We start from the raw sequence: 23,967 nt of genomic DNA, 5'->3' as shown, positions 1-23,967 counted from the left end.
AAGCAACATTGTGTTTTTCTGATCACTGGAGCTCAGTTTGATCTGGTGTTTGCTGTGTGACGTGCCACACTACCACTCCTGTCTAAAGACCGGCAGTATATCAGTTTCAGTGAGGTGAATTATTAACCAAGACCGTCAAATTCCCCATGCTGAATCAGCCGTTCTCTCACTCCCACAAGACCTCTCTTTCCTTTTTAACCTCCAGATACTTCATCATCAAACTCCTCTCCAGATTTCCTCTGATCTGTACGCGTTTGAAACATTTGCAATACAATGCAGATAAGGAGACTGTGGAGAGGGACGGCTCAGCGCTGCCAAGACAAGACTTGTGAAAGTGTTGAGCTTTCAGAAGGAATGTAGTGACAGGTCTAGACCTGAACTTCCGCATTAAGCAGGAAGAAGTCAAGAGTCAAGACCCAGATGCAATCCACATCAACACACCCAACGGCGCCTGTATATGACTGTTTTGTTGGTGTTCAGCTTTATTAGAGAGTAGTAATTTGAGGTGGAACTGACGCCCATGAAGCTGTTATCTTGAAACTAACTGGTGAAACTTGGATTAATACATTTGGAAAGGTGAGTTTACATCTCTGCTAAGTTGGATGTTTCAGTTAACGGTGAACACCCATAGCTGCTTTTGTTCTGAGCGTTCATATCTTTGAGTGTTCTGTATATTAATCATTGTTGTTTTTTTTATTGACTGGCTGTCACATCAAACACTTTTTTCTCCTCTAGCTAGAAGAAAAATAAAGATATCGCTAATCATACACACTGAGAATCTTAGACATCCTGTCATATACTAGATATAGAATTTAAAAAGTTGTCAGAGTATGTAATAATAGTACAACAATGAAACAATACGGCTATTGTCACCCAAGACGGATTTGTTCTTTTGAGATAAGGTTTTATTAGGTTGCTGTATAGAGAGAGATAAGACAGTCATTAGGATATTTTAATATAATCAAAAAGGGAGTAAGTTCATATGTGCTCTTGTCTGCTTTCGAAATGGGTGGACCGGGCTCTAATTTCACACTGCTGTATGACTCAATAACCACATGAAACTGATAGGGTTGGCCTCCTATTTTAAAGCTATGTGCTGTCAGTGAAGATAGGAACATGTTGTGCATTCGGCTTTTTGAGATGTGATTAAATAAAAGAAAACTGGACCGAATTACTTATAAACAGTCTTTCATTGCAAAAGTCTGTTTGCAATACATGAGTAAAAACCTTTAGGTTGACAGTTTTTGACCTGCCTTCAAGTCAGAGGAGGCTGAAATATATGTTTAGACAGACTGTCAAATGACTCATGTGCAGAGGGGATTTTATGTAAAGGAAAAAAGTTGAAGGATTATGTAAATCAACCCCTTCTGGAAATTACTGTACGCATTTGATTTCTACAAAAGCACATATACCCCCTTCAGAAAACATAGATATGATCTTGTGGATTGCTAAATGTCAGATGTGATTCGTGCTTTTTATGCCTTTCAGCTCTTTGTTTTTGCTGCTGACCCCCTTATTTGCCTACTTTACAGTAGAGTACATCTAGTTCAGCAAACACATCTACCCAAGACCCAAGTAAAGATATTTGAGCCGAGTAAGAGCGAGAGTTTCTTTACAGTATGGTAAACATGCTGGGCTTTATTATGAGTTTTGTCTGGCTTCCATTTTCTTGTCTGAAGCTTGAGTTACACATGTGTGGATTTAAAAAAGGGCCGAAACATAATTGAGATTATTAAGAGGGGAGTTGTTTTCTGTCAGAATATAGTTTTCCCTATGCTATATTTTATACTTCATATTCCTTTTGATAACAGAAGTACAGTGGTATGTTTTCACAAATGCATTGTGCGAGTTTGAAAGGTTGCCAAATGTCATGCCCCAAACATTTCCAATAATATTTATAAATGCTTGACAATTCACATATTTCAGAGCGGCCTCTGGAAAGTAAACGAATAAATGATGCAAAGAGGCAGCTACATACTTTTATGATTGTTTTCCTTCAGGCTGCATATTATTTCAAAGTTATGTGAATATGAAAACTTTGTTTTACAGTAAGAGTAGTGATTGACAGGAACATCAGTTATTCCATTATTCCCTCCATTTGACCTTACCCAGGGCAATCTACACTTTTATCAGATTAAAATGCAAAATGTAGCTCTCTTTTGAGCACTTTATGCATCAGTAATAGTTTTTTGCCAGGCTTTTCAATCTAACTATGAAGTTCTCCAATATTGCTGATACAAATATTTTTGCATGATTTCCCAACAGAAACACGTCATCTCTGAGCTCAAATTCATAGTTTTTTTTTTTTATCCTATTCCTGTCCTGTTATAAATTGTATAAAAAGGTTATGCTGATGTTGACAACAGATTAACACCTTTATTGTTGTTTCCGTTTGTGTTTGCATTGTCTCACTTACAGAAGAAAAACATGCGTAATACTTCCTTAATTTGAATGTTGAAGGGTGGGTTCACAGAAGAAGTCATTATTAAAACTCCCATAACCTTTTCACAAAGAAAACATGGAAGTGCTTCATTGCATGCATTTGTCCTGAAAACACATCTGTCAAGAGTGACCCAACTGACTCTTTCTTTCTCCCTTTTGTTACTTCAGAAAATACCCAATGAAAATGGCATCAGACGCTCACTGTGTTTACATGTTCTGTGTGTTGACCAAAGCCATATGTGGTTGTTGTAGCAAGATCTGTTGTTTTGTGGTTGTCATAACATTATATGAAATGTGAAACCACAGGAAAGAAAGGCTAAAAATAAATAATTAAAGAGCAGTCATAAAAGAGTGCGTCACTATGTTTTTGTTTAGCCATTATGAAAATTATCCCATGCATTGGCCCAGGCAATGTGTATGTTTCAAACCCTTTAAAATGTGAAATGAAGTGTGTGAGGAAACATTATTATTAAGGCCGCAGGTGGCTGTTCATGCAGGGCCGTCCCTCCCTACAGAAAGATCACGCAGACTGCGTGGGGCCTCACCTCGCAGAGGGGGCCTCATCTTGCGGAGGGAGCCTCAACTGCAGCGCACCTATGCGTTTATGCGGCACAATTAGTGTGGTGCGGTACGGTGTCACCGCTGTGAGGCTCCACCAACCATCCGTCCACCCCCCTCTAACTTTGCGTGGGGCCTCAAATTGGCCAGGGACGGCCCTGTGTTCATGTCACCATTTCCTACACAATTTCAACATTGCATGTGGCAGGAAATTCGTCCTTCACCACTTCCCTCAAGGGGCGTACCATTTTGAAAAACAGGGGTGGAGCTGGCCCACAACTGACAACATTTAAGAAGACACACATACAATATTCACATAGAAGTGATTGCCTGACACTCAAATAAGTAAAATACCTTGTGTTAAAATATCACAAACCAACCCAGAGATATTTCGCAAGTCTTTATCTAATATTTTCACAAACCCATTTATGGTAGTAGGTAGGCCTATAGGGATTAAGTTTACTTCAAACTATATTTGCACACTCCATCTGTTAGATATTTGAACAATATTGATTAATCTAACATTCAAATGAGAGACATCAGGTCACTGTATGAACTATTTCCTGGAACACAATCAGTCACTCCTGTCTCCTCTGCAACATTTAATTTGTTTTGTTTGGCTCTAAATGTTAACAGATTCCAAACTGTAGTAAGTGAATGCAGCGAGTCACATTTTGTTAGAGACACTATAAAGCAGACTGGATATGTTGTTGTATAATCCTTTATCTTGGATGGATGAAATCTTATCGGTTAACTTAAAGTTTAACCAACAACATTAAAGAGTGTGTGGAGCTTGTTTTTAGGTTAGTGACTTCCAGGACACTAAAATGAGGCCTATGAAAAAATAATGGGTTAAGAGTGTGTAGCCACTAGCTCAACACATCGGTTTGAGGCATTCAGAAGCCGTAGCCCATCACTTAAAACAAACCAAACGTTGACTTAACCCCGGCTATCTTTAATATAAACCACGACACAACCACATTCACCTGTATTTTTAAATACGAGCGTATAGCCTTACTATACTATTTTGAATCAAAGAGACCAACTGAGTTCTGAGGACAAGTCATACTGTATAAGGTTTTGACATAATAAGACTCAGAGTAATGCTTGTCACTCTCTGAGGCACATAAGTGCTTTGAGCTAAATGCTAACATCTGTGTGCTAACATTTTTAAGCATTAGCAGGTAGTTTTACCTTAGTTTAACGTGTTTGCCAACAATTAGCTTTGTGACAAAGGGTGTGTTATTGTTAACAGTTATTTTTGCAGGTATTACTTCATAAGATGGTTCTTTTGGTATTTAACAATTTGACGTGATGATTTCGCTTGATGAAAAGTCAGAGAACTACAATCATTAGGATACAAAGTCTTGATACCATTACATGTTTATACTGTATACTAAATGCTGTGCTAATACATCCAAGAGATGTTGAGACACTGAAACATGACTTAATGAATGCACAAGAAAAAAATGATTGGCAAAATATAGGCTTATGGTAATCCATATATGGTTTCTGTTTCCATCCATAGAAGTACAACATTATAGCGTGACTAAAATGGAGGCTATCGATCTTCTTGAACAGAAACCAAACACCTGGCAGAAAGTGGACCTTTAATGTTCACCAGACTGCTTCAGCAGTTACAGCAGCCCTTCTCTGTGTTAATATGTCCTTCCAGTAAAATTGTTCCCTTTCATGCTCAGTCATTTTAGGGCATACTGAACCATTAACATCACATTACATTTCTGGAATTAGTGAAACAAAAAACCCCATCAAAGCGCCACTGTGGCTGAATGAACTCCCATTGACACCTTTGCGCCACTGGTCATGTTCCACTGTAAGAAAACAGGTTCTCTGTTTAACAGCACATTCTTGCCCATCATAACACTTGCTCTGAGGAAAATGGGGAATAAAAAAAAGACATGTGTGAGAGACAGCATACTGTACATAATTACAGCTGAAAATCAGATGTGTCTTCAGGATTTGTTTCAGGAAAAACACAGTCTGTTCACGATGTATTTAACTTTGTATTTAAGCAGTCATATGTATGAGCCTTGGTATTTAAACAGCCATTTATAACAAGCATGAATATTTTATAAATATCAATAGTTTTAAAATCCTGTTTACTGTACACTTTAGGGTGTTCCAGGGATTTTTGTAATCATGACATATCCTGATATTGTTTTTCAGCCAGCAGTAATTGCTATTTGTATTCATGATGAAGGAAACCTACTGTGTGTCAGTTTTTTTAATTGAAAGAATGTACAGTAATATTACATATTATCTGTGGCTGGAACTTAGAAAGTAGAGGTCTGGCAAAAAAAGTACAACTGACTTCTAAATCTGAAAAATGAAATAATATTGCACTCCCAAGTTCAACAAGACACAACAAGTTCTGACAAAAACCGAGTGCCTGGTAGTTATGAGTACATACCTTTCTTGCTTCAGTCTGGGTGGAGATGATAACATAGCCTCAGGTCACGTATTACATCTATTCTGCACACATTTTAAAGGATGCGGTACTGTGTCTCACCACTGGCTGTGAAACATGTTTGTGTATCTAACAGTTGTGTCACCATGAAGATGGATTTACCTCACCATTCCAGACATTCCTTTAATGACATTCATCATGAGAACCGTATCCAATCAATGGAATCAAAGGATTTGCTTCCTTGTACCACCAATCAATACAGCTCATTGAGAAACATGCTGTTCCAACAGTTCACTTTGGGGTTATCAGATTGTTGTCACATGGTAAAATAGTTTACGATCTGATGTTGGTGTTTTTTTTATTTGTCTGACTCTGCTGTGTTGTCGTTGCTTCAAACAGATGGATGACATTGACGCCATGTTCAGTGACCTGCTGGGGGAGATGGACCTCCTCACTCAGGTGAGAGAAGACAGTTGTCAAAGCATCGTTTTTTGTTTTATTGAATATTTATTTGTTACCTATTTTATTATTTATTACATGACTCGTGATTACCTCCTACAACTTACTGTTATATTATTATTAAAATTATTGCTGTTTAGACAGTAATACATACCTTATACTAGTCTTATTATTACAATAGAAAAGCTTTATCTTCAAAGATTTTTTCAATGTCAATATAAAGCATTATAATCCCTTTTTTGCTTTTGGTTTTGAAGGAAATATCTCATGCAACACATACTGAACACAACATCACATTCTCTGAACTGCCCATCGTTAATCCTTTGACCTTATACCTCAAATAGCCTTTTTTTTGTTAGAGATAGACGACAAACTCACTTAAACCCACCATCGATCACTGAGACACTCTAGACTGGCGAGCACAGACACAACAGGGGGTAACACTCTTTGCAGTCATCTAACAGACATAACTTACACACTCTTTTGGGGGAGGTCAAATGGCAACAGCCAGTAAGAGATTACACATTTTTTTGTGAAAATCCCTGCTGAGCACTTTGATGTTGTTTTCCCACCGACCAGTCATTTTAAATCACTTCTATTTTTGCCAGGGGGGCTTAATACAGCACAGATAAGTCCTGTTATGTGTACTACTTAAAAACAGATGTAACATTAGACAACACTATACTTTCTTATGATGTTTGGTGACAGTTCATGTTATAGAATGTGTTGTGGATTAACTCAATGGGCCTCTGGGGGTCTTATGTCTGTACAGATAATATATTCATTCTCTTATAAACACACTGCCTTGTTTATTCTTCCCTTCAGAGTCTCGGTCAGGAAACTGTACCTCCTGCGTCGCTCAGCAGCACAAACAAGGAAACCAACTACTCCATGAGCTACACTGACCTGAATGGTGACTTAGCATTTTGTCTGTCATGTGTGTCGAAATACTACAAAGAGCTGTGTGTTCAGCTTTTCCACGATGACATACACAGGCAGGATATACTTTGAATGTTTCAGTCAACTAAAACAATATTGAGATTGCTACAAGTAGTATATTTGGCTACTGTTTAAAAGGTGATTTTAGACGAAGATTTAGATTGCTGTAGGTGCTAATTATTCGGTGTTAGCATTCTTCTTTAAGCCTTGTGTTTTTATCTGTATCAGCCTTTCACCACCAACTACTTTACAAGGATTATAAACCTTCATATATCAAACTAAAAAACAATCAATCAAAGAATAAATGTTTTTTTAACAAGACTAAAACTTTATAACCATGCTAGTAGCTCTCAGTTGTGCTTTAAGCTAAATGCTATCATCAACATGCTAATATTATCACAATGACAAGATCAACATGCTAATGTTTTAGCATGCTAGCATATGCTAAAAAGCACTGAACACAAATGAAGCTGATGGTAAAGCCATTAGTTTAGCAGGTTTTTTGTCTTGCCCAAATATTTAGACAACTGAGATGTTAACCTGATGGTGGTTAAGGTATCATAAAAGTCATTTTGAATTGATCAAATCAGGAGTTGAACACCAACGTCATTAGAATCGACTTCTAGCGACCACAAATGTATGTTACATATTTCAATGTATTCTTAATCCTTACATTTGCATAGAGTAATATTAGCATTTGAAAGGTGTACTGTAGAACATTGCATTTTAATATGACACAGAGAAAAGAAGAACTTGTAAAAAAATGAAAGCTCTTACTGTTTAAATAAAACGCTCAAGTCATTTCGAAAAAGGAACTTGTGCTACCAAGTTCACTCACTGGTCAAATACTTTGAAAGAGAGGTAACACAAATGAATTATATGAATAATGAATTAAAGGTGGGGTAGGTAATTTTGGAGAAACCAGCTCGAGTGCGCCAGAATTTGAAAATACGCAGCCGGAAAAAATCTGCCACTTCCTTACAGAGCCCCTCCACATGACCAATGAGGGCACGAGATAAGTTTGTGCACAGATGGAAGGCTGACAGGCAGGTAGGCCATCCAGTTATTTTAACCGGGTACAGTACTTACAGTACCACGGCTTCCACAGATGACATTATGGATTTTTTTGTCAAAGCACTTAAGATATTCATTGCTATCGGGATGTTCAGAGCATTCCCTGGAATATAACACAAAGTGTATCCCGAGCCGGTTTCTCAAACTTACCTACCGCACCTTTAAGATAAGATCTAGACAAAATTGACCTTTATTAATCCCTGTGGGGAAATTCAGTAGAATGACTGTATATACTGAAATGGGATACTGTTCCTAGGTCAGTTCCTAACAAATAATCAGACTTTCTTCTAACATCAGACTCCCTCTATGAATTGGAAGACACCGATTTGGATGCGCTCATGGCGGATTTGGTTGCGGACCTGAATGCTACGGAACTGAAACTTGCAGCAGACATGCAAGGTCTGAAACAGCCATCACCGCCCCCGCCTGACCTGCCACCCCCGCCTCAGGGCCTGAGCCCCCGTCCTACCTCCTCACCCGTTTCCCCAGCATCACCAGCGATCAGCACCAGCAGCAATGTTAGCACCCCCACCTCCTCCACCACCTCCCCTTTACCACCTCCGCCTCCTCAGACTACAAAGCCTACAAGGGTGAGTCAGCTAGAGTTTGTAAAATGAGAGTAGCATCTCTGCAATTACCTTTTGACCTCTGTACTACTTGGAACTGATCCAACATTTAAGAGGTGAGTGATTTAACCAAGAGAGTTTGGTTGATACAGTTTGAAAACAAATGCTGGCTGCCACATCTTGCTAGCTGGAGATATTGAAAAATAAAATAAACATTCTTCACATTATTAAGCTCTTAAAATGTAATAGCAAGAGCAATAATGCTATAATCTCTGTTATAATTGGAGGTGTGTCTTGATTTACCGATTCACTTCCTGAGCTGTGCGTGACTAGACACTGTTACAACAAAAATACCTTGCACCAGTTCCCAGCATATTCCTTTCTAGTGATTTATTTTTGCCTTTGTCGAACTGGGAAGAGTGGTAGGCCTATTGCTCTTATAACAGTTGAGACGGTGAGATCATGGCAAAGTTGTTCCTGGATGGAGGCATCTGTTACAGTTGTAGAGACGTGTGACGTGAAACAGCCGTGAGTCTGTCTGGAACAGATCAAACACATGCAGCAGGAAAGGAACAGGATCAATATACGAAAAGTTGGGGAAGGGGAGTGGTAGTGTTGGTGGGGGGGGTGAAGCCAGACTGGAGCTTATTGCTTTAGCAGGGCTTGTTACCTCATCCCTCTGAGGTAAAATCACCATCTGTGCTGAGGCAGAGAATGTGTCATTGTTAGGAAGAGGTGTGCAAGTTCATTTAAACTGCACTGTAGGCAGGAGTGATACGCCAAAGGAAAGCGTATCCTATCCCTGCTAATGGAGATTTTGTAGATTAGATCTAATGTCTCAAATGAAATTTCTAAATGCACATTTCACACATGAAGTTATGAACCTTAAATTAAACACTCCACCTCCTGTGCAGAAGTTGAAGTGCTACATCTGCAAAAATGATCTACCCAGATTAAAATGTTTTCCTCTCATAGCATATCTCAACATTATGGGAATCACACTTTTTGGCTTATCTCACGAGAGGTAGATGAGAATGTTAATTCCACTTTCATTTATATAGCTGAAGCTATCGCCTTATCTTAGACTAGAGACAGGGAAAAGGTTAACCTGGCTCTGTCTCAGGGTATTAAAATACGCCTACAATCACCTCCAACTCACAACTAAATGTGTTCATGGCTTGTTGGTTTAATCTTAACTTGAACAAGTGTCTTTAGAAGGTCAATTGTAATGTGCGCAGAGCCTGCCTGTCTCACACTGTAAAGAAAAGTGGAAAATAATATGTGCATCTGATCCGTTTTTAGGATCTGGCAGAGTTTATTTCCTTTGAAATTAGTCAGCCTTTCTGTTTTCCCCCTAGACAATGTTATGCTATGCTAAGTTAACAGACTGCTTGCTATAGCTTCATATTTTTTTGTAAATACATGAGAGTGGTTTCAATCTTCTAATCAATACAGAAGGCATATTTGCTATTGGTCTGTGTGCAGTTTCCGACATCAAAGATGATTTCTCTGTGTTGTTTGCGTAGATTTAACACAATGATGCTAATATATATAGTGTATAACCCCTTATACTAGATAATAACTCATAGTGGATGAACATGCACTATAACGTAATGTATTTTTGTCCTATTTAGGAGGAAATCGAGGCGCAGATGAAAGCAGACAAAATCAAGCTGGCTCTTGAGAAGCTCAAGGAAGCTAAAGTAAAAAAGGTAAGAAAGCTAAACCCTGTACTGTACTCGTCTGATCTTACATCCACTGGCATCATAAAATGTTGTGAATTACGGCTACATGGACATCACTGTAAAAGACAAAATGATCAAAGATAGTTTGGTTCTTTCCTTTCCTTTAGAAGGGCCATCAATCATAGTGATGGATGGTTTCTTTCATGTAGCTAACTTCCTGTAGGACAGCACTGTTTCCCTTCTTTGGGTGATATGTGGACACTCAGCTTCAAAGCAGTCAACAAAAAAACAGACATGTAGTGTTGCATGCAAAGCTTCATATCAAGATGTGCAAATAGGCTAACACTTTCATCCTATGTGATATGATTGATGATATGACTGCCTCGTGGTTTGGAGAAGTCTTACAATTTATATGGTTGTGACTGCTTTTATGGCCTGTTTCTTTTTAATAATTACAAATGCTTTGAAACAAGTGAAGGAAACTAGCAAGAAACCAGTAAAAATGGCTTTTCCACTTTGCCATATGTGTGTGGATGCTGAGGAAACAGAGCCGTGTGCACTTTCACAGGAACATCTGTTCCAATGGTGTTAGAAGCAAGGTGCTCCTCAGTGGTTTCAGAACAACCGTCTGTGGGCAGAGGCCTTTAAGTTTCAGATAAAACAACTGATTCCGGAACAAGCTTTCGACACGGATCATGTATTGGTATTGTATTGTAACTGGCTTGCATGAGGAAGTACTGTAAGAGGGAAAATAATCAGATATCCAGTGACATTTAATTCCACTACATGCTGAATCCATATTGTATTGCAGGGAGGGTCGAGCCATGTGATCCAACACTCTAAATACTATGGTGATAACATCTGTGAAACCCACATTTCTTATGACACACGCCAAGCGACTGGCTGACCTTGGTTCTGTTAAACTTCTCAGCTTCCAAAATGTGGATTTGTTTCAGATGAGAGGAAGTGCAAAGCCATATGAGCCTGTGAGGAAAGCATTGCTCTGCTCCAGAGACAAATGTAATTCAGCCCACTGCAAAAAGGGACAAATAAAATGTGGAGGCAATTACTTAAAAAGCCAAATAAGTTCAACAGAACAGAGAGATAGAAATGCTGCTGCTCTAACCCTCTGACGAAACAGTAACAGAAATTGCCTGTAATTAAACTGGATAATAAACAAGCTGCATGTACTTCAAGGCTTCATTTGATATCACACTTTAGACACCTGCTGCTGTCCACAAGACATTTTAACTTCAATCTGTCTAGTAGGGGATATCGTCATGTTAGAACGAAAAACTCACAAATCCAGCTATTTTCCTGCAACTCTCCTTAACTGATGCTATTTCAACTACAACTACAATTAAATACAACTTCTATTAAAAGCAATAAAAACATTGCTAGTCATATTTCGAATTATGCTTACCTGGAATATTAAGTTGTTTGGTGTACTTTATCGACTTTGTCCTGAAATAATGAAAAGAACCCTAGTGCATGCACTCAAAATGGTCTTGGCTTCCTCTGAAAGACATTTATAAGTTTTCACTTCCTATTTGACTGTTTGAAACAGTTGCCAACAGGTTACATTGATTAAGACATTTCAAATATCCAATACAGTTATTTGAATGTGACTTATTAATACATGAATGTTATTGTCTTTTAATTAACAATGTAAATGTAATAATTTACTTATGTTGTCCTCTAAGCAAGAATAGATAGAATTCAAATCACAAAAGAGCCGTTATTTCACAATGTCTTCTGTCGATCAAAGTCATGCATCTATCACAAAGAGCCATGAATATATGATAACAAAAAAGTGTCTTGTGGCTTAACTTGCCTCTTTGCCTCTGCTGCTCCACTGTACCCTACTGTTTTCACTTCGTTTTCCTCCTTCCTTTTTATTTATCTACACAGGGTTGACCTGTCAATATTTCTGTCTTTTGCCACTGCCCTGATGGATTTTCCTCCCTTGCCATCAATGGTGGCTCTCTCCATCTCCTTAGTCTTTGTCTTGTACTCTCTTGGCATGATAGCTTTTCTACAATGTTTACAAGCTACAAATAGTTGTGTTAAACTACATGGAAATATTATACTACAGAGACTTAACTTCAGTGCCTCGTGCCTCAGTGTTAGGTTGAACCACTGGCTCACTTTTCCCCATAGCCACTTTTTGGGGAAAACACTGTCCAGCTTAGTGCTTCATGCTTATCTTTAGCTAAATAATTCACATGGTTTTACACCTTGCTAAATAATCAACATGTATGATAAATAATTTCAGACCTGGATACATTTGCTTTGATATAACAGTAATTTTACCTGAGATGTTGAACATTTACTTTGACAAGTAAAACATGGTTTATTATGAAAAAAACATATTTACCACTTTACCATGTGCTTCTATCCACCACAGCCACATAGTAATTATGGGTGCTTCCTAAATTTCGGGTCACATGACAACAAATATGCATAAATGCCTGGATAAATACCCATTTGCTCAACTTACCCCACTCTGCCCTAACAAAAATGAACCGATATTACTCATGTTTGCAGAAATGTGATATAGTATTCTAACTATCAAGCCACTTTTTCTGACAGTTGGTGGTGAAGGTGCTGATGAATGACGGCAGCGCGAAGACTCTGATGGTGGATGAGAGGCAGAGCGTGAGGGAAGTTCTGGACAACCTGTTTGAGAAAACTCATTGTGACTGTAACGTGGACTGGAGCCTGTGTGAAACCAACCCTGAACTGCAACTTGGTGAGCTACTGCAATACCACCTAATAAAGTGTACCATGTGGTTGACGACTGCATTTCAATAAGATATCAATCTATTAATCAATAAAAATCTGTGCAGCATCTTTCACATTATGCAACTAGCAGATGTTCAAAACATTTACATTTTGGCACTCATATCTAAAATAGCATCACTAGGTCTCTGTTTTATCCGAAGATGCAGACCCATAAATCTGTGTCATCAGCATACAGATTTTGAAGTTTTCAAACATGTGAAATGAAACCCATACTTAGCTAAGGAGGGTTTACGACCAATGATAAATCCATCCACAATCACCATTGATTTGTTGCCACGAGTTGATACCATAGTGGTTCAATCTGTGGTCAATTTAAGAAATATTAGCTGTTTTAAACACGCAGGTAAAGTATTTTCAGGGGAGAAATTCAAGTACTTTGGTGTATTTCCAGCAGCAGTTTTCACCAAAATGTTAGTAAAAGGAACCTCAATAAAAACTTCAGATTCACCTTTGTTGTGATTGCAGAAATAGAAGTGAGCTTGGCAGAAAATGTACCAACAGAAACAGAAGGAACAGGAATAATAAGATAAATAGACTTCAAGTACAGGCATGCACTCACACATGCGCACACAATATGCAGAGTGCGATATTTCATTCCAGTCCAGGTGATAAACTGTGTTTTTATTGGCACGATGGCAGCCATTTTGCAGTGAGCTCACAAAGAAACATTGATCTTACTCCTATTCCATCTTTCTCTCACTCCTCCTCTCTTTCCTACACTTACTTCCCTGCACACACACACACACACACACACACACACACACACACACACACACACACACACACACCACACACACACACACACACACACACACACACACACACACACACCACACACACACACACACACACACACACACACACGTGCGCACACACACACACACACACACACACACACACACACACACACACACACACACACACACACACACACACACACACACACACACACAGTGTAGACAGGTGGGTTTGATTTGCTTTATCGGACACTGTCAGTCATCCTCATCCGGAAATTGAAGCCTTATGATCTCAATCCTCCGTCTGAGCTGTCTGTGCTGTATCTAATTGAGCTGCCGGACTTCACTCATTACCATCTGTTTTCTCTGTTTTATAACATCCTCATCAGATTGTTACAGAGATAATACATATATTTAAAGAACGAATCGAATGGGGAGTCATTTTACACCTTCCCGAAATTGTTTTGATGAGATACTGGTGGTAAAGTCATTAACCTCTGTGAGTAGTGAAATTAATATCAATATTATTTAGCTTGATATTACTTTTTAAGTGATTCTATATGCAGCTTAAACTGTGAAGAGATTTAATTAAAGGATTAGCCTGGATTTAATATTACATTTTTCTATCAAATTCTATTCCATGCATGCTTTTTTATATTCAAAAAAGGGGGATGAATAATAAAAAACAAATGCTGGGCACTAGTATAAGGCAACATTTACTTCGACAAGAGTAAAAAGGGCATTTTTGGGGACTATCTTCAGCAGTGCGTTTATACTTATTCGGCATGTTAGAAGGCTATTTACTGAGGCTATGTGTACGTTGGGTTGGCTTAGAATAACCTAGTGTCCATGTCAATTATCTTTGAAGGAGGCCTCCAATGCCATGGTGTGTCATGTGGGTAAGATAGTTAAAGAGGACAAATGATAGCAAATTGAAATTTTGATGCAAATATCTTTATAGAAATCTGTTTGACTCGAAGCATATTGCGCAGAAATAGTTCTTCCAGACTATTTATGGATAGGTTCTTATACTTTAAATCACACAATTTATATTAGTTGGTTATAATAACCTTACAAGAAGTCTAATCACTACTGTTCATAAACCAGAACTCACGTTCTGGTTTTCTTACAGCTTCGTCATGCAAAACATCTTATATTGTGCCAGTACACAGAAAATGAGGAAATGATTGTTTCCCTTTGGTCAACCCAGTTTATTTTTAACTAAATGATGGCCCTTGATTAAATGAGCTCCTGACTTTAATTAAATGTATTTAAAGAATGTCATCCATTCAAGTGATTTGACTCATGAGCACGGGGTTTTGTGTCATCTCTTACTAACAAGGCCGTATGACACTTTGACAATGGAAACTGTTAGAGTACGTTTATTTTTAGATTCCTGTAAACTCCTGAGTGTGTTGCGTTCTCAGTATTATACTTTTTGTGCTAACCTTTCATCTTTACAGACAGAATGCTAAGGCAGGTCATGCCTAATTAACACCCAAAGAGCTCAACAGCAACACGTCAAACTAATCTTCACCGTTAAACCCACCCATATGCCTCCCATGCATACTATTGAAACGCACCATGTGGTTAATGCAGTTCAAAGGGATTTTTTTTCTCCAAATAAATCACTCTAGAAGCAAAGTCACACCATGCATTTAATGACTGTAATAGTCAAACTATAGAGTAGAACCCTGGCAGCAATTGATGTAATGCCTACCTCTGGTAACCTGTAATTGGGGAGCAGGGATGAACTACAGTCAATGCCCAGTGCATTCTGCAGATCTATGGCACTCAGTGTGTGTGGGTGGGCAGACAGGAGGAGTGGGAAGGGGAGGGGGAAGTGCGCTTAATGTGTTTTCGAGGTTTAGTGCCATTTAAAGTGCTCCCAGCGTGATGGGGAGGTTTGCGTTTTATTGAGCCCTTCCTTGATTCATCCCATTTGAAATAGACAATTGTACAGCTGTGAAACTGAATATGAACCTGCAGATTTCAAGATTTCGTGACAGAGTGAACTACTGTACATATGGTAAAGCATTTGTTTTGAAGTGATTTACAGCACAATACTAAAAAGAGGGGACAGAGAGGATATTATGTGAGATTAAAGTCGAGGCCGATTCTGGTTTAAACAGTAATGTATTGTATAACAGCGTGAGATATGGACGTCGTAGAAGATACATCTCCAGTCTCCAGAGAATTAGCATTAGTTGTTATATGTGCTGAAAAACATTTTTTTAATCGCTGTGTTTACTGCAGAGGTGAAGCAAGTATATTTATTAAAGTAAATGATGCATAGCAACCAACCAAAAATATAGTTGGATGAGCTTCAATGCAATGACACAGTCGCAAAAACGTATGTTAAACTCGCCATAGAAAGGTACAATTTGACTTTCATCATCAACTCTGTTTATATGGTCTGTGAACATATATATATATATTTACTTCAGAAAAACTTGGAATGCAGTACTTTTCTGTGTATCATGGATGCAGAGTAGACAATGGACCTCTAAGCTCATACACATAAAATGCTCCTTCTCCTTCTTGCAGTACCAGTATTATATATGGCAAAACATTTCTGAAAACAAAGACTACCTAACAATTGTTATAGTAGTATATTTACGTTGTGATACACTATTTTCTAAATTAAAAAATGTCAGACCTTAGCACTCCCTAATGGCACTATAAAAGTAAATAAATAAGTGGACCCTAGATCAAACTAATGTTCACCACGATTGTTTGATTTGTCTACAAATCCAAACTCTTGCCAGAGGAATTCAAAATGTGCTGCAAGCACATAACAATGTTAGACAAACTGAATACTACCTATTCTAGTTAGCTGACATTTAACTTTTCTTTTTTCGTTGACAGAACGTACGTTTGAAGACCATGAGAACCTTGTGGAGCCACTCTTAGCATGGACAAGAGACAGCGAGAACAAATTACTCTTTCAGGAGCGAGGGGAAAAATATGAGGTTTTCAAAAACCCACAGGTTGGTCTTCCTATTGTCTGCATCTTTATATACCTCTTTAAAAATATGCTGCGTGAGTGTGACTAGAAGTGATGTGCGTGTAATATCTCTAAACTCCTACACTGGCTAGTTCATTTTTCCTGGCCTTGGTTTGTGAAAATCTCAACATTGTTTCAGCTCAGAGGCATCTGGCTATTTTCACTGATTATGATATGATATGATTATGATATATTATGATATGTCTTTCTTCCTTGCAGGGTGACCCTTTACATTTATGCCCTCACTGTAATATATCAAACTAAACAGCATCAGGCAAATGACAGGGAGATCTTGGCATGTTTGTTAAAATAATAGGACCCTTTGTATTTAATGGAATCGGTCTGTTGGCTGAGATAAATAGTTGGTGGAAAATAGTGATATTCTCATTTTTTAAGTACTCCATCATGTCTTCCACATCCTCTAACAAAAGGACACTGTTTTAGTAGGTCCCTATCAGTATACAATTTCAACTTTTTACCAGAACTACTAAAATAGAATTCCCTTTTGGGCTTTCACTCGCCACAATGCAACAATATGCAGAGACTATGATACAAAAATAAAATAAGCCCAGTCACACAGGGACAAAGTGTAGGGTTTTAGAAAACTAACATAAATATTTAAGATGCCCGTAGCCAACATTTTTGTTCTGATATTTAATAGGAAAAATGTTCTTTGAAATATTTATAATGTTTAAAATAGTTTGTGACACCCCAGTAGCTCATCTGGTAGAGCGGGTGTTAAGGCACAGCACTGCTTTAAGCTAAGTGCTAATGTGAGCATGCTAACATGTTCAAATGACAACGCTAACCTCCTGATGATTGTTTAGCATGTATATTGTTAACATGTTAAGTTTGCAGTGTTTGAATGGTAACAGCTGCAAAGTAGAGTTTTTCAATGACCTACATGTCAATACCTCTAGTTGTTGAGGCATTTCACACATGTAAACCTGCTGGTATGCTAAAGGTTGTGAGGACATTCAGTAATTCCCGTTTAATGTTTTATTCCTGCAGAACTTTTATCTATGGAAGAAGGATAAGAAATCTCTCAAAGACATGAAAGACCAAGACAAGGAGTTACTAATCCAGGTAAACAGACTCATAAATAAGCACACAAACCTCAAGTGAAATATTGCATTTCGCTCCTCACATTGACCCCTTTCATCCCTTCTTCAACTCTGCAGGAAAACTTCTGCGGGACTTCCATCATTGTGCCTGATCTTGAGGGGGTGATGCACCTCAAAGACGACGGCAAGAAGTCCTGGAAACCAAAGCTCTTCCAACTGAGGGCCTCGGGAATTTATTATGTGCCCAAAGGGAAAACCAAGGTCAGGGGTCATAAGGGGACATTTTGTGTGGCAGAGACCAGAATCAAATCACACATCCAGCAGCTAATAATCTAATCCTGCATATATTCAAGACTCAAGCAACTAGTGAAAGATGATATAGAGATATTTGTGTCAACTGAAACCTTATTAAATATATAAGGTTAGTTTATCTGGGCCTGTAAAGTCCTTGAGTAGTCTTTCTGCTTTATTAACCACATTCTTCGTTCATGCATTGTTGAATGTAGCATTCTAGTAGATGATCAATTCAAAAGTCAAACAAATAAACGACAAATGAAGACAATGTCTAATATGAACCATTATCTCTTTTTCAGTCATCCCGTGACCTGGTCTGCTTTGTCCAGTTTGACAATGTAAATGTCTACTACGGTAAAGACTTTAAGGGCAAATACAAAGCCCCAACTGACTGCTGCTTTTTTCTGAAGGTAAGTTAACTTAACATTGCTCCATTATTTCTAATATCCAGCTGGTAGCAACACATGGTATAACAAATCTTTATAGAAGTCTATGAGAAAAATGAACCTACTTCTCACTTTATTTATGGTCTCAATCTGCTACAAGTCTTCTTCAATGCAGCATGATGTTTATTTTGTGGTCACATTTAGAATAAAAGGTCCACGCTCACGCCCTTTTCACAACATGCTGTAGCTTCCCCTACACCGAGAACACCAACATTCTTTATGCCCTGTCAGTTTTGCTGTTGAAGTAGTAGGTGTTATGAGGCCTATATCACACTTTAAATAATGGAAATAATAATCCAGTCTTTAGAATCACGATCTGTACTGGGGAGTCAACTTGTATAGATGAATTGTATTGTCTGTTAGTATGATACTGACCTGAGCAAAAAGGAATTTTCCTTTGTAGACTATAAGGGATATCTAAAGGCTAGTGTCTGTCTGTCTGTCTGTCTGTCTGTCTGTCTGTCTGTCTGTCTGTCTGTCTGTCTGTCTGTCTGTCTGTCTGTCTGTCTGTCTGTCTGTCTGTCTGTCTGTCTGTCTGTCTGTCTGTCTGTCTGTCTGTCTGTCTGTCTGTCTGTCTGTCTGTATCAATGCAGAATTGCTTAATGTACCACAGTTTCTGAGTATTTGGTCAGCTACAGCTGCTTACTTGGCTAAAAACGAGAAATGCAATAAATAGTTTCATTTGAAGAAGTGAAAGGAGACGCTTTTATCCAACTTAGCTGAAAGTGGCGAGAAAGAAAGATGACCGCTTAAGCAGTTCCTAATATTGCTCCAAATGTAGTTACTGTGAAAGCCCCATGCATTTAATTAAAAAACTGTAATGGGAGGTACTCACGGTACTTATTCAAGACCAAGAAATGCTGACTAACATGAAAAAAGCCAGAACAAGATGGTAGTGCGTTTTAAAGGGAAGTGAAAGTCTACTTTTATTATCTTCCTCCTATCTTCTCAGGGAAAAACTAGAATCAGCAGATAACATACACTAGTTGTTGAGGATCCGAGCAAAAAGAGCTTGGAGAGGCATGAAACAGAATTACCCATGAGCAAAAGTTTTCAAGGATTGAGCTGAAGGAGCAGCTGCAGAGGAAAACGACCTGTTGTAGTAACATTTTGGAGGGCAAGCCAGGTTTCATATGGTTGATTGTTGCTTAGGAATCATGAAGTAAAACTTTTTAAAGCTTCTTTAGATGTGGTAGATGGTGAAAAAATGATACAGCAATAGCTGAAGCTGTTTTTCGCCTGCCAAAATGTTTAATTAAGGTGTGTATTGACAGATTGCCCGGCTGGCTGCTCAAAACTGCAGCAATTCAAGGAAGAGCAAAACAGTTTGGCTTCGTTATTTTGCTGTTTTATATTCACAGGAGCGGCCTGAGGTGATCTCTAACACCATGTCCATTATGTATATAACTGATATCAGGATATAACATGAAAAGTCAACTTCCTCTTTAGGGGAAAACAGTTGACTGAGATTAATGACACACCCATACAGTACAGTGTGCACTCTACTGCAACTATCTGGTGTGCACTTACTGGCATAAATCAAACAATTACAATTATTTGTGCATTAAATATCTCATACAACATAAATCAAACAGGATGTACCTAATAGCACACATTTGGCTGCAGGATTCTAATGTATTTTTCTAATATGCTCATGTTCAACAATGGTGACTGGAGTATTCCAGAACAGCGGTTCCCAACCTTTTTCAACTCAGGGCCCACTTAAGAATCACATTTTTTTTCGCGCCCACATTCAACCATAAACAATACGGAGGCGAAATAAAGTTCTGATTGGTCAATTCAGAACATTGGACACGTTGTAAATCTAGTAGAACAGACCGCTGTCAAGGACTGTAATGACCGTTGCTAAGGAGGATCAAGAAAGAGAAAGGAAAAGAGGTTAAAATAAAAACAAATCTTAATAATCAAAATGTTTCCACACAAATCATAATGTTTTGCAAATTATTTGGCGGTAAATATTGAATTTACATTTACACCCTTTAATATTTTATTTGGGCTTTTAGATGAAGACACACAGTTAATAAATACAACTATTCTCCTGGCTTAAATACATATTTTTAAAAGTCAATCAAGGAGTAATCTTAATTTAAGGTGAAGAGCAGATTAAAAATACAATTTATTTTGGAAAAAATTATTGCCAGAAAAAATCAAAGGGTGGCTCAACACGCCATGAAATGGGAAATAATTAGCTCTAAGGAAGAGTGGGATTAAAGGAACAATATGCTTGCTATGTTGTGTTTTTGGTGGTATTTGGTTGTCAACCTATTTTTGTTTGTGAAATGTTGAAGTGATCCTACTGACTGTATCTTTATTTATTCTATTTTTGTTTTGTTTTTGTCTGAGATGGGAATGTCATCTCCTATATGTTATTGTTATGTCCATGTTTGTGTCTTTAGCCTGTACAAAAAACATAATTACAAAAAATACTAATACAAATAACAATTATTTAGCGGCCCACTTGCAATGCCTTCACGGACCACTAGGGTGCCGCGGCCCACAGGTTGGGAACCGCTGCCATAGAACATGAACTAAAAAATATAGCATCCATTTAACTGGATTAGGCCATTTACACTCTGATACTAGACTCACTCTGCCCCCTTGTGGTACCTTTTTAAAAGCGAACTCCAAAGTGTTTACACAAAAATGTTGTGTACATTGCCTCAAGTGATGTCACTTGAGTCAGCATTGTCATCATCATCATTGTTTAGGTTGAAAATGAAAACATCTTGGGGTGTAGATGAAAATAAATTACGCTGGTGACTCGAGTGTCCATTAGCCGCTTTTTGCACAACACACCTGATTCTGTTAGTGTTGTTCGTGCTTGAGTTGCATTGTGGGTAATGTTGTGTCCAGGTTTTGAAAAGGACTTGGGTTCATGGTATGAAAAACTTCTGCAGCATTTAAATACAAATGATATAGAAGTGCAATGCTGAATTATTAAATCAAAACTTTGGTAAAGGTTTTTATAGGCAGAGTCTAAGGCTTTTTTCCTGTGTGTTTTTTTGTAGTAGTGGACAACAGCTTGAAATTAGGTCACAGACCATATGTCGTGTTTTGGTCAAATACCGCAAAATCAGCTTATTGCAAATTAAATGTGAGATAAAAGCAGGTTTATTTGGGTTCAGTGAAGTTGTGTGTAACATTATTTTACCTTCATTTCCCTCAAGAGTCAAATGAGCCATTGATTGTGTCAGAAACACTCACTGCCTGAATTATAAAAATACTGGCTGAATCATGTAAGACATTATGCTAATGTAATTTCATTTATTTACATAGATGGATCATATGATTTATTATTACATTATGTTGTGTTTTTTGACATTTAAAAGTCCTAAAGGGATTAGATACAAATACATGTAAATGCAATGTCAAGTCATTGCAGTATTGTTATGGACATATTAAGAGTTTTAAGCATAATATTTCCAGACAATATCGTGAATCTCGTATATTTAATGGTGACATGAAATTCTGTTATCGTCCCATGCCTATAAAAGATAGTAACAAATTATAAAATAACCTGTTTATCTTGTATTTGTCTCCACAGCACCCTCAGATCCAAAAAGAGTCTCAGTACATTAAGTACCTCTGCTGCGATGATGAAAATGCAATGAACCTTTGGGTAACCGGAATACGGATTGCAAAGGTACACTTTAACACCTTTCCATTTTATGATTGGAACATTTTATCTTCTCTATTGGACTAAAACTCATGCTCTGTGGTTTGTGTCTTGCCGTTCCAGTATGGTAAGTCGCTGTATGGAAACTATAAAACCGCAGATAGGAAGGCAGCTGTCGGCTCTGCTTGGACAAACTGCAGCACTCCATCCAGCTCCAACCCATCAACACCCTCACCCACCATCAGAGGTAGCACCACACACACTGTCCTACCGAGTGTTTCACTGATGGGAAACAACCCACATGTAGTTATATTAGTTAGAAATGTTGCCTGTACACCATTTTTACTCATGGCGTTTCTCCTTCTCTGCCAGCTAAATCACCCAGCCAGGCCAACGGTCATGTTCCCACGCGCCCACCAGGACCTGTTACCAAGGTACAGTTTTATTTTTGTTATCAATTTATCCCTTGATAAATATTGATTAGCTTATAAAATGTTGGAAAATGGTGAGACAGTTTGAGCTCTGATAGGTTACATATGCTTGTCTTTGTTAAAAGGCTACTATAAACGAAATAATTATATGTTTTTCTCCTTTAAATTTATGATATGGCACAATTTCTGTCTGGCAGGCGGTACTGCAGACTCAGGGACAGTTTCATCCTACAGGCCATAAGACTATTTAACATCCGAGCTTGCACTATTTTTATTGTCTTATATTTTTTTGTCTTGTAAATTGCACTGTTGAGGAACCTGCGATCTAAGTTATCCATACATTACATAATTACACCGTAGTTTTGTATATGTTATGACAATAAACCTTTGAATTAAAGGGAGTGAAAACCAATAATTTCACTACATGTAGGCCTACGTCATGAATGATGTCGTGTTACACATATTTAAGTATAGAATATTACAAAATCTATTTGACTACAAAATCTATTTTTAAACTTTCTATACTTTTCAAGACATCATTTTGTACATTGTTGTGTTCTCTCTTCTCAGGACTTCGGAAATGTCCCACCCCCACCTCCACCCCCACCTCCTATGGCCAATTTCCTTCCCCCACCACCTCCAGAACCAGTCCGACCTTCTCCACCTCCTTTGGCTCCCAAGAGTTCCTCAAAACCAGCCCTCCCCCAGCGGCACCTGCCCACCAACTTCCCCCCACCTCCACCTACAATGGGAGGCCTTCCTCCTCCACCGTTGGGGCCACCCATGGATGATGCCTCGGAGGCCCCGCCCGACTTCCTCCCACCCCCTCCTCGATCCACTGGCTTTGGTTCCCTGCCTCCGCCTCCGATGAACTCCCTACCACCACCGCCTCCCCCAATGAGTATGGACCTGCCTCCTCCACCGCCAGATCCAGGGTGTTTACCTCCGCCTCCACCAATGTTCACTGGAGCTGGAGCACCCCCTCCACCTCCACCTCCCCCTCCCCCTCCACCTGCTGCCCCAAGAGCCCCGGTGCGCCCTTCCGGCTCAGTGAGGAAGGTACCGCCTGCTCCGCCAAAGAGGACTACTCCATCGCTGCAGGGAGGAGCGGGAGGAGGTGGAGACTTCATGTCAGAACTGATGCTGGCCATGAACAAGAAGCGTTAAAAAAACTGTGTACTTCTCCAACATGAAGCCAGGGGAGATCAATATGGACTTTACACCCATTCTAACAACTTATCCTAGACATAATCATGCATGAATTAAGTACAAGTGTAAATATTCTTAAGAAGAGATTAAAAAATGTTTTATGTAAAACCTGTCAAAGTCATTTTTGCTGCAGGTAGACATGATGAAATCTGTTGTCAGAATTATTAAAGAATCATCTGTTAAAAA

At 38.6% G+C, this 23,967-nt stretch overlaps 1 protein-coding gene across 1 annotated transcript; it reads left to right on the top strand.

Moving 5' to 3' along the window:
- Positions 1-202: 202 nt before the first annotated feature.
- Positions 203-23,967, top strand: apbb1ip (amyloid beta (A4) precursor protein-binding, family B, member 1 interacting protein). Its single transcript, XM_034214237.1, has 14 exons — positions 203-576; positions 5,828-5,887; positions 6,713-6,800; positions 8,198-8,490; positions 10,101-10,178; positions 12,744-12,903; positions 16,562-16,683; positions 17,712-17,786; positions 17,882-18,025; positions 18,358-18,468; positions 22,070-22,168; positions 22,265-22,388; positions 22,514-22,575; positions 23,143-23,967. Exons 2-14 carry the CDS (start codon positions 5,828-5,830, stop codon positions 23,737-23,739), a joined length of 2,013 nt encoding a protein of 670 aa, XP_034070128.1. The 5' UTR covers positions 203-576; the 3' UTR covers positions 23,740-23,967.

This window comes from Gymnodraco acuticeps, unplaced genomic scaffold (genome assembly GCF_902827175.1).
Source record: "Gymnodraco acuticeps unplaced genomic scaffold, fGymAcu1.1, whole genome shotgun sequence".
Classification (NCBI taxonomy): Eukaryota; Metazoa; Chordata; class Actinopteri; order Perciformes; family Bathydraconidae; genus Gymnodraco; species Gymnodraco acuticeps.
The sequence above is the reverse complement of the archived record's forward strand: the minus strand, read 5'-3'. Positions and strand labels throughout refer to the sequence as shown.

Coding starts and splice junctions, on each gene's coding strand:
- apbb1ip (XM_034214237.1), top strand. CDS start 5,828: ATGGATGACATTGACGCCATGTTCAGTGACCTGCTGGGGGAGATGGAC. Junction 6,801..8,197: donor GAGCTACACTGACCTGAATG/GTGACTTAGCAT, acceptor TTCTAACATCAG/ACTCCCTCTATGAATTGGAA. Junction 22,576..23,142: donor CACCAGGACCTGTTACCAAG/GTACAGTTTTAT, acceptor CTCTCTTCTCAG/GACTTCGGAAATGTCCCACC.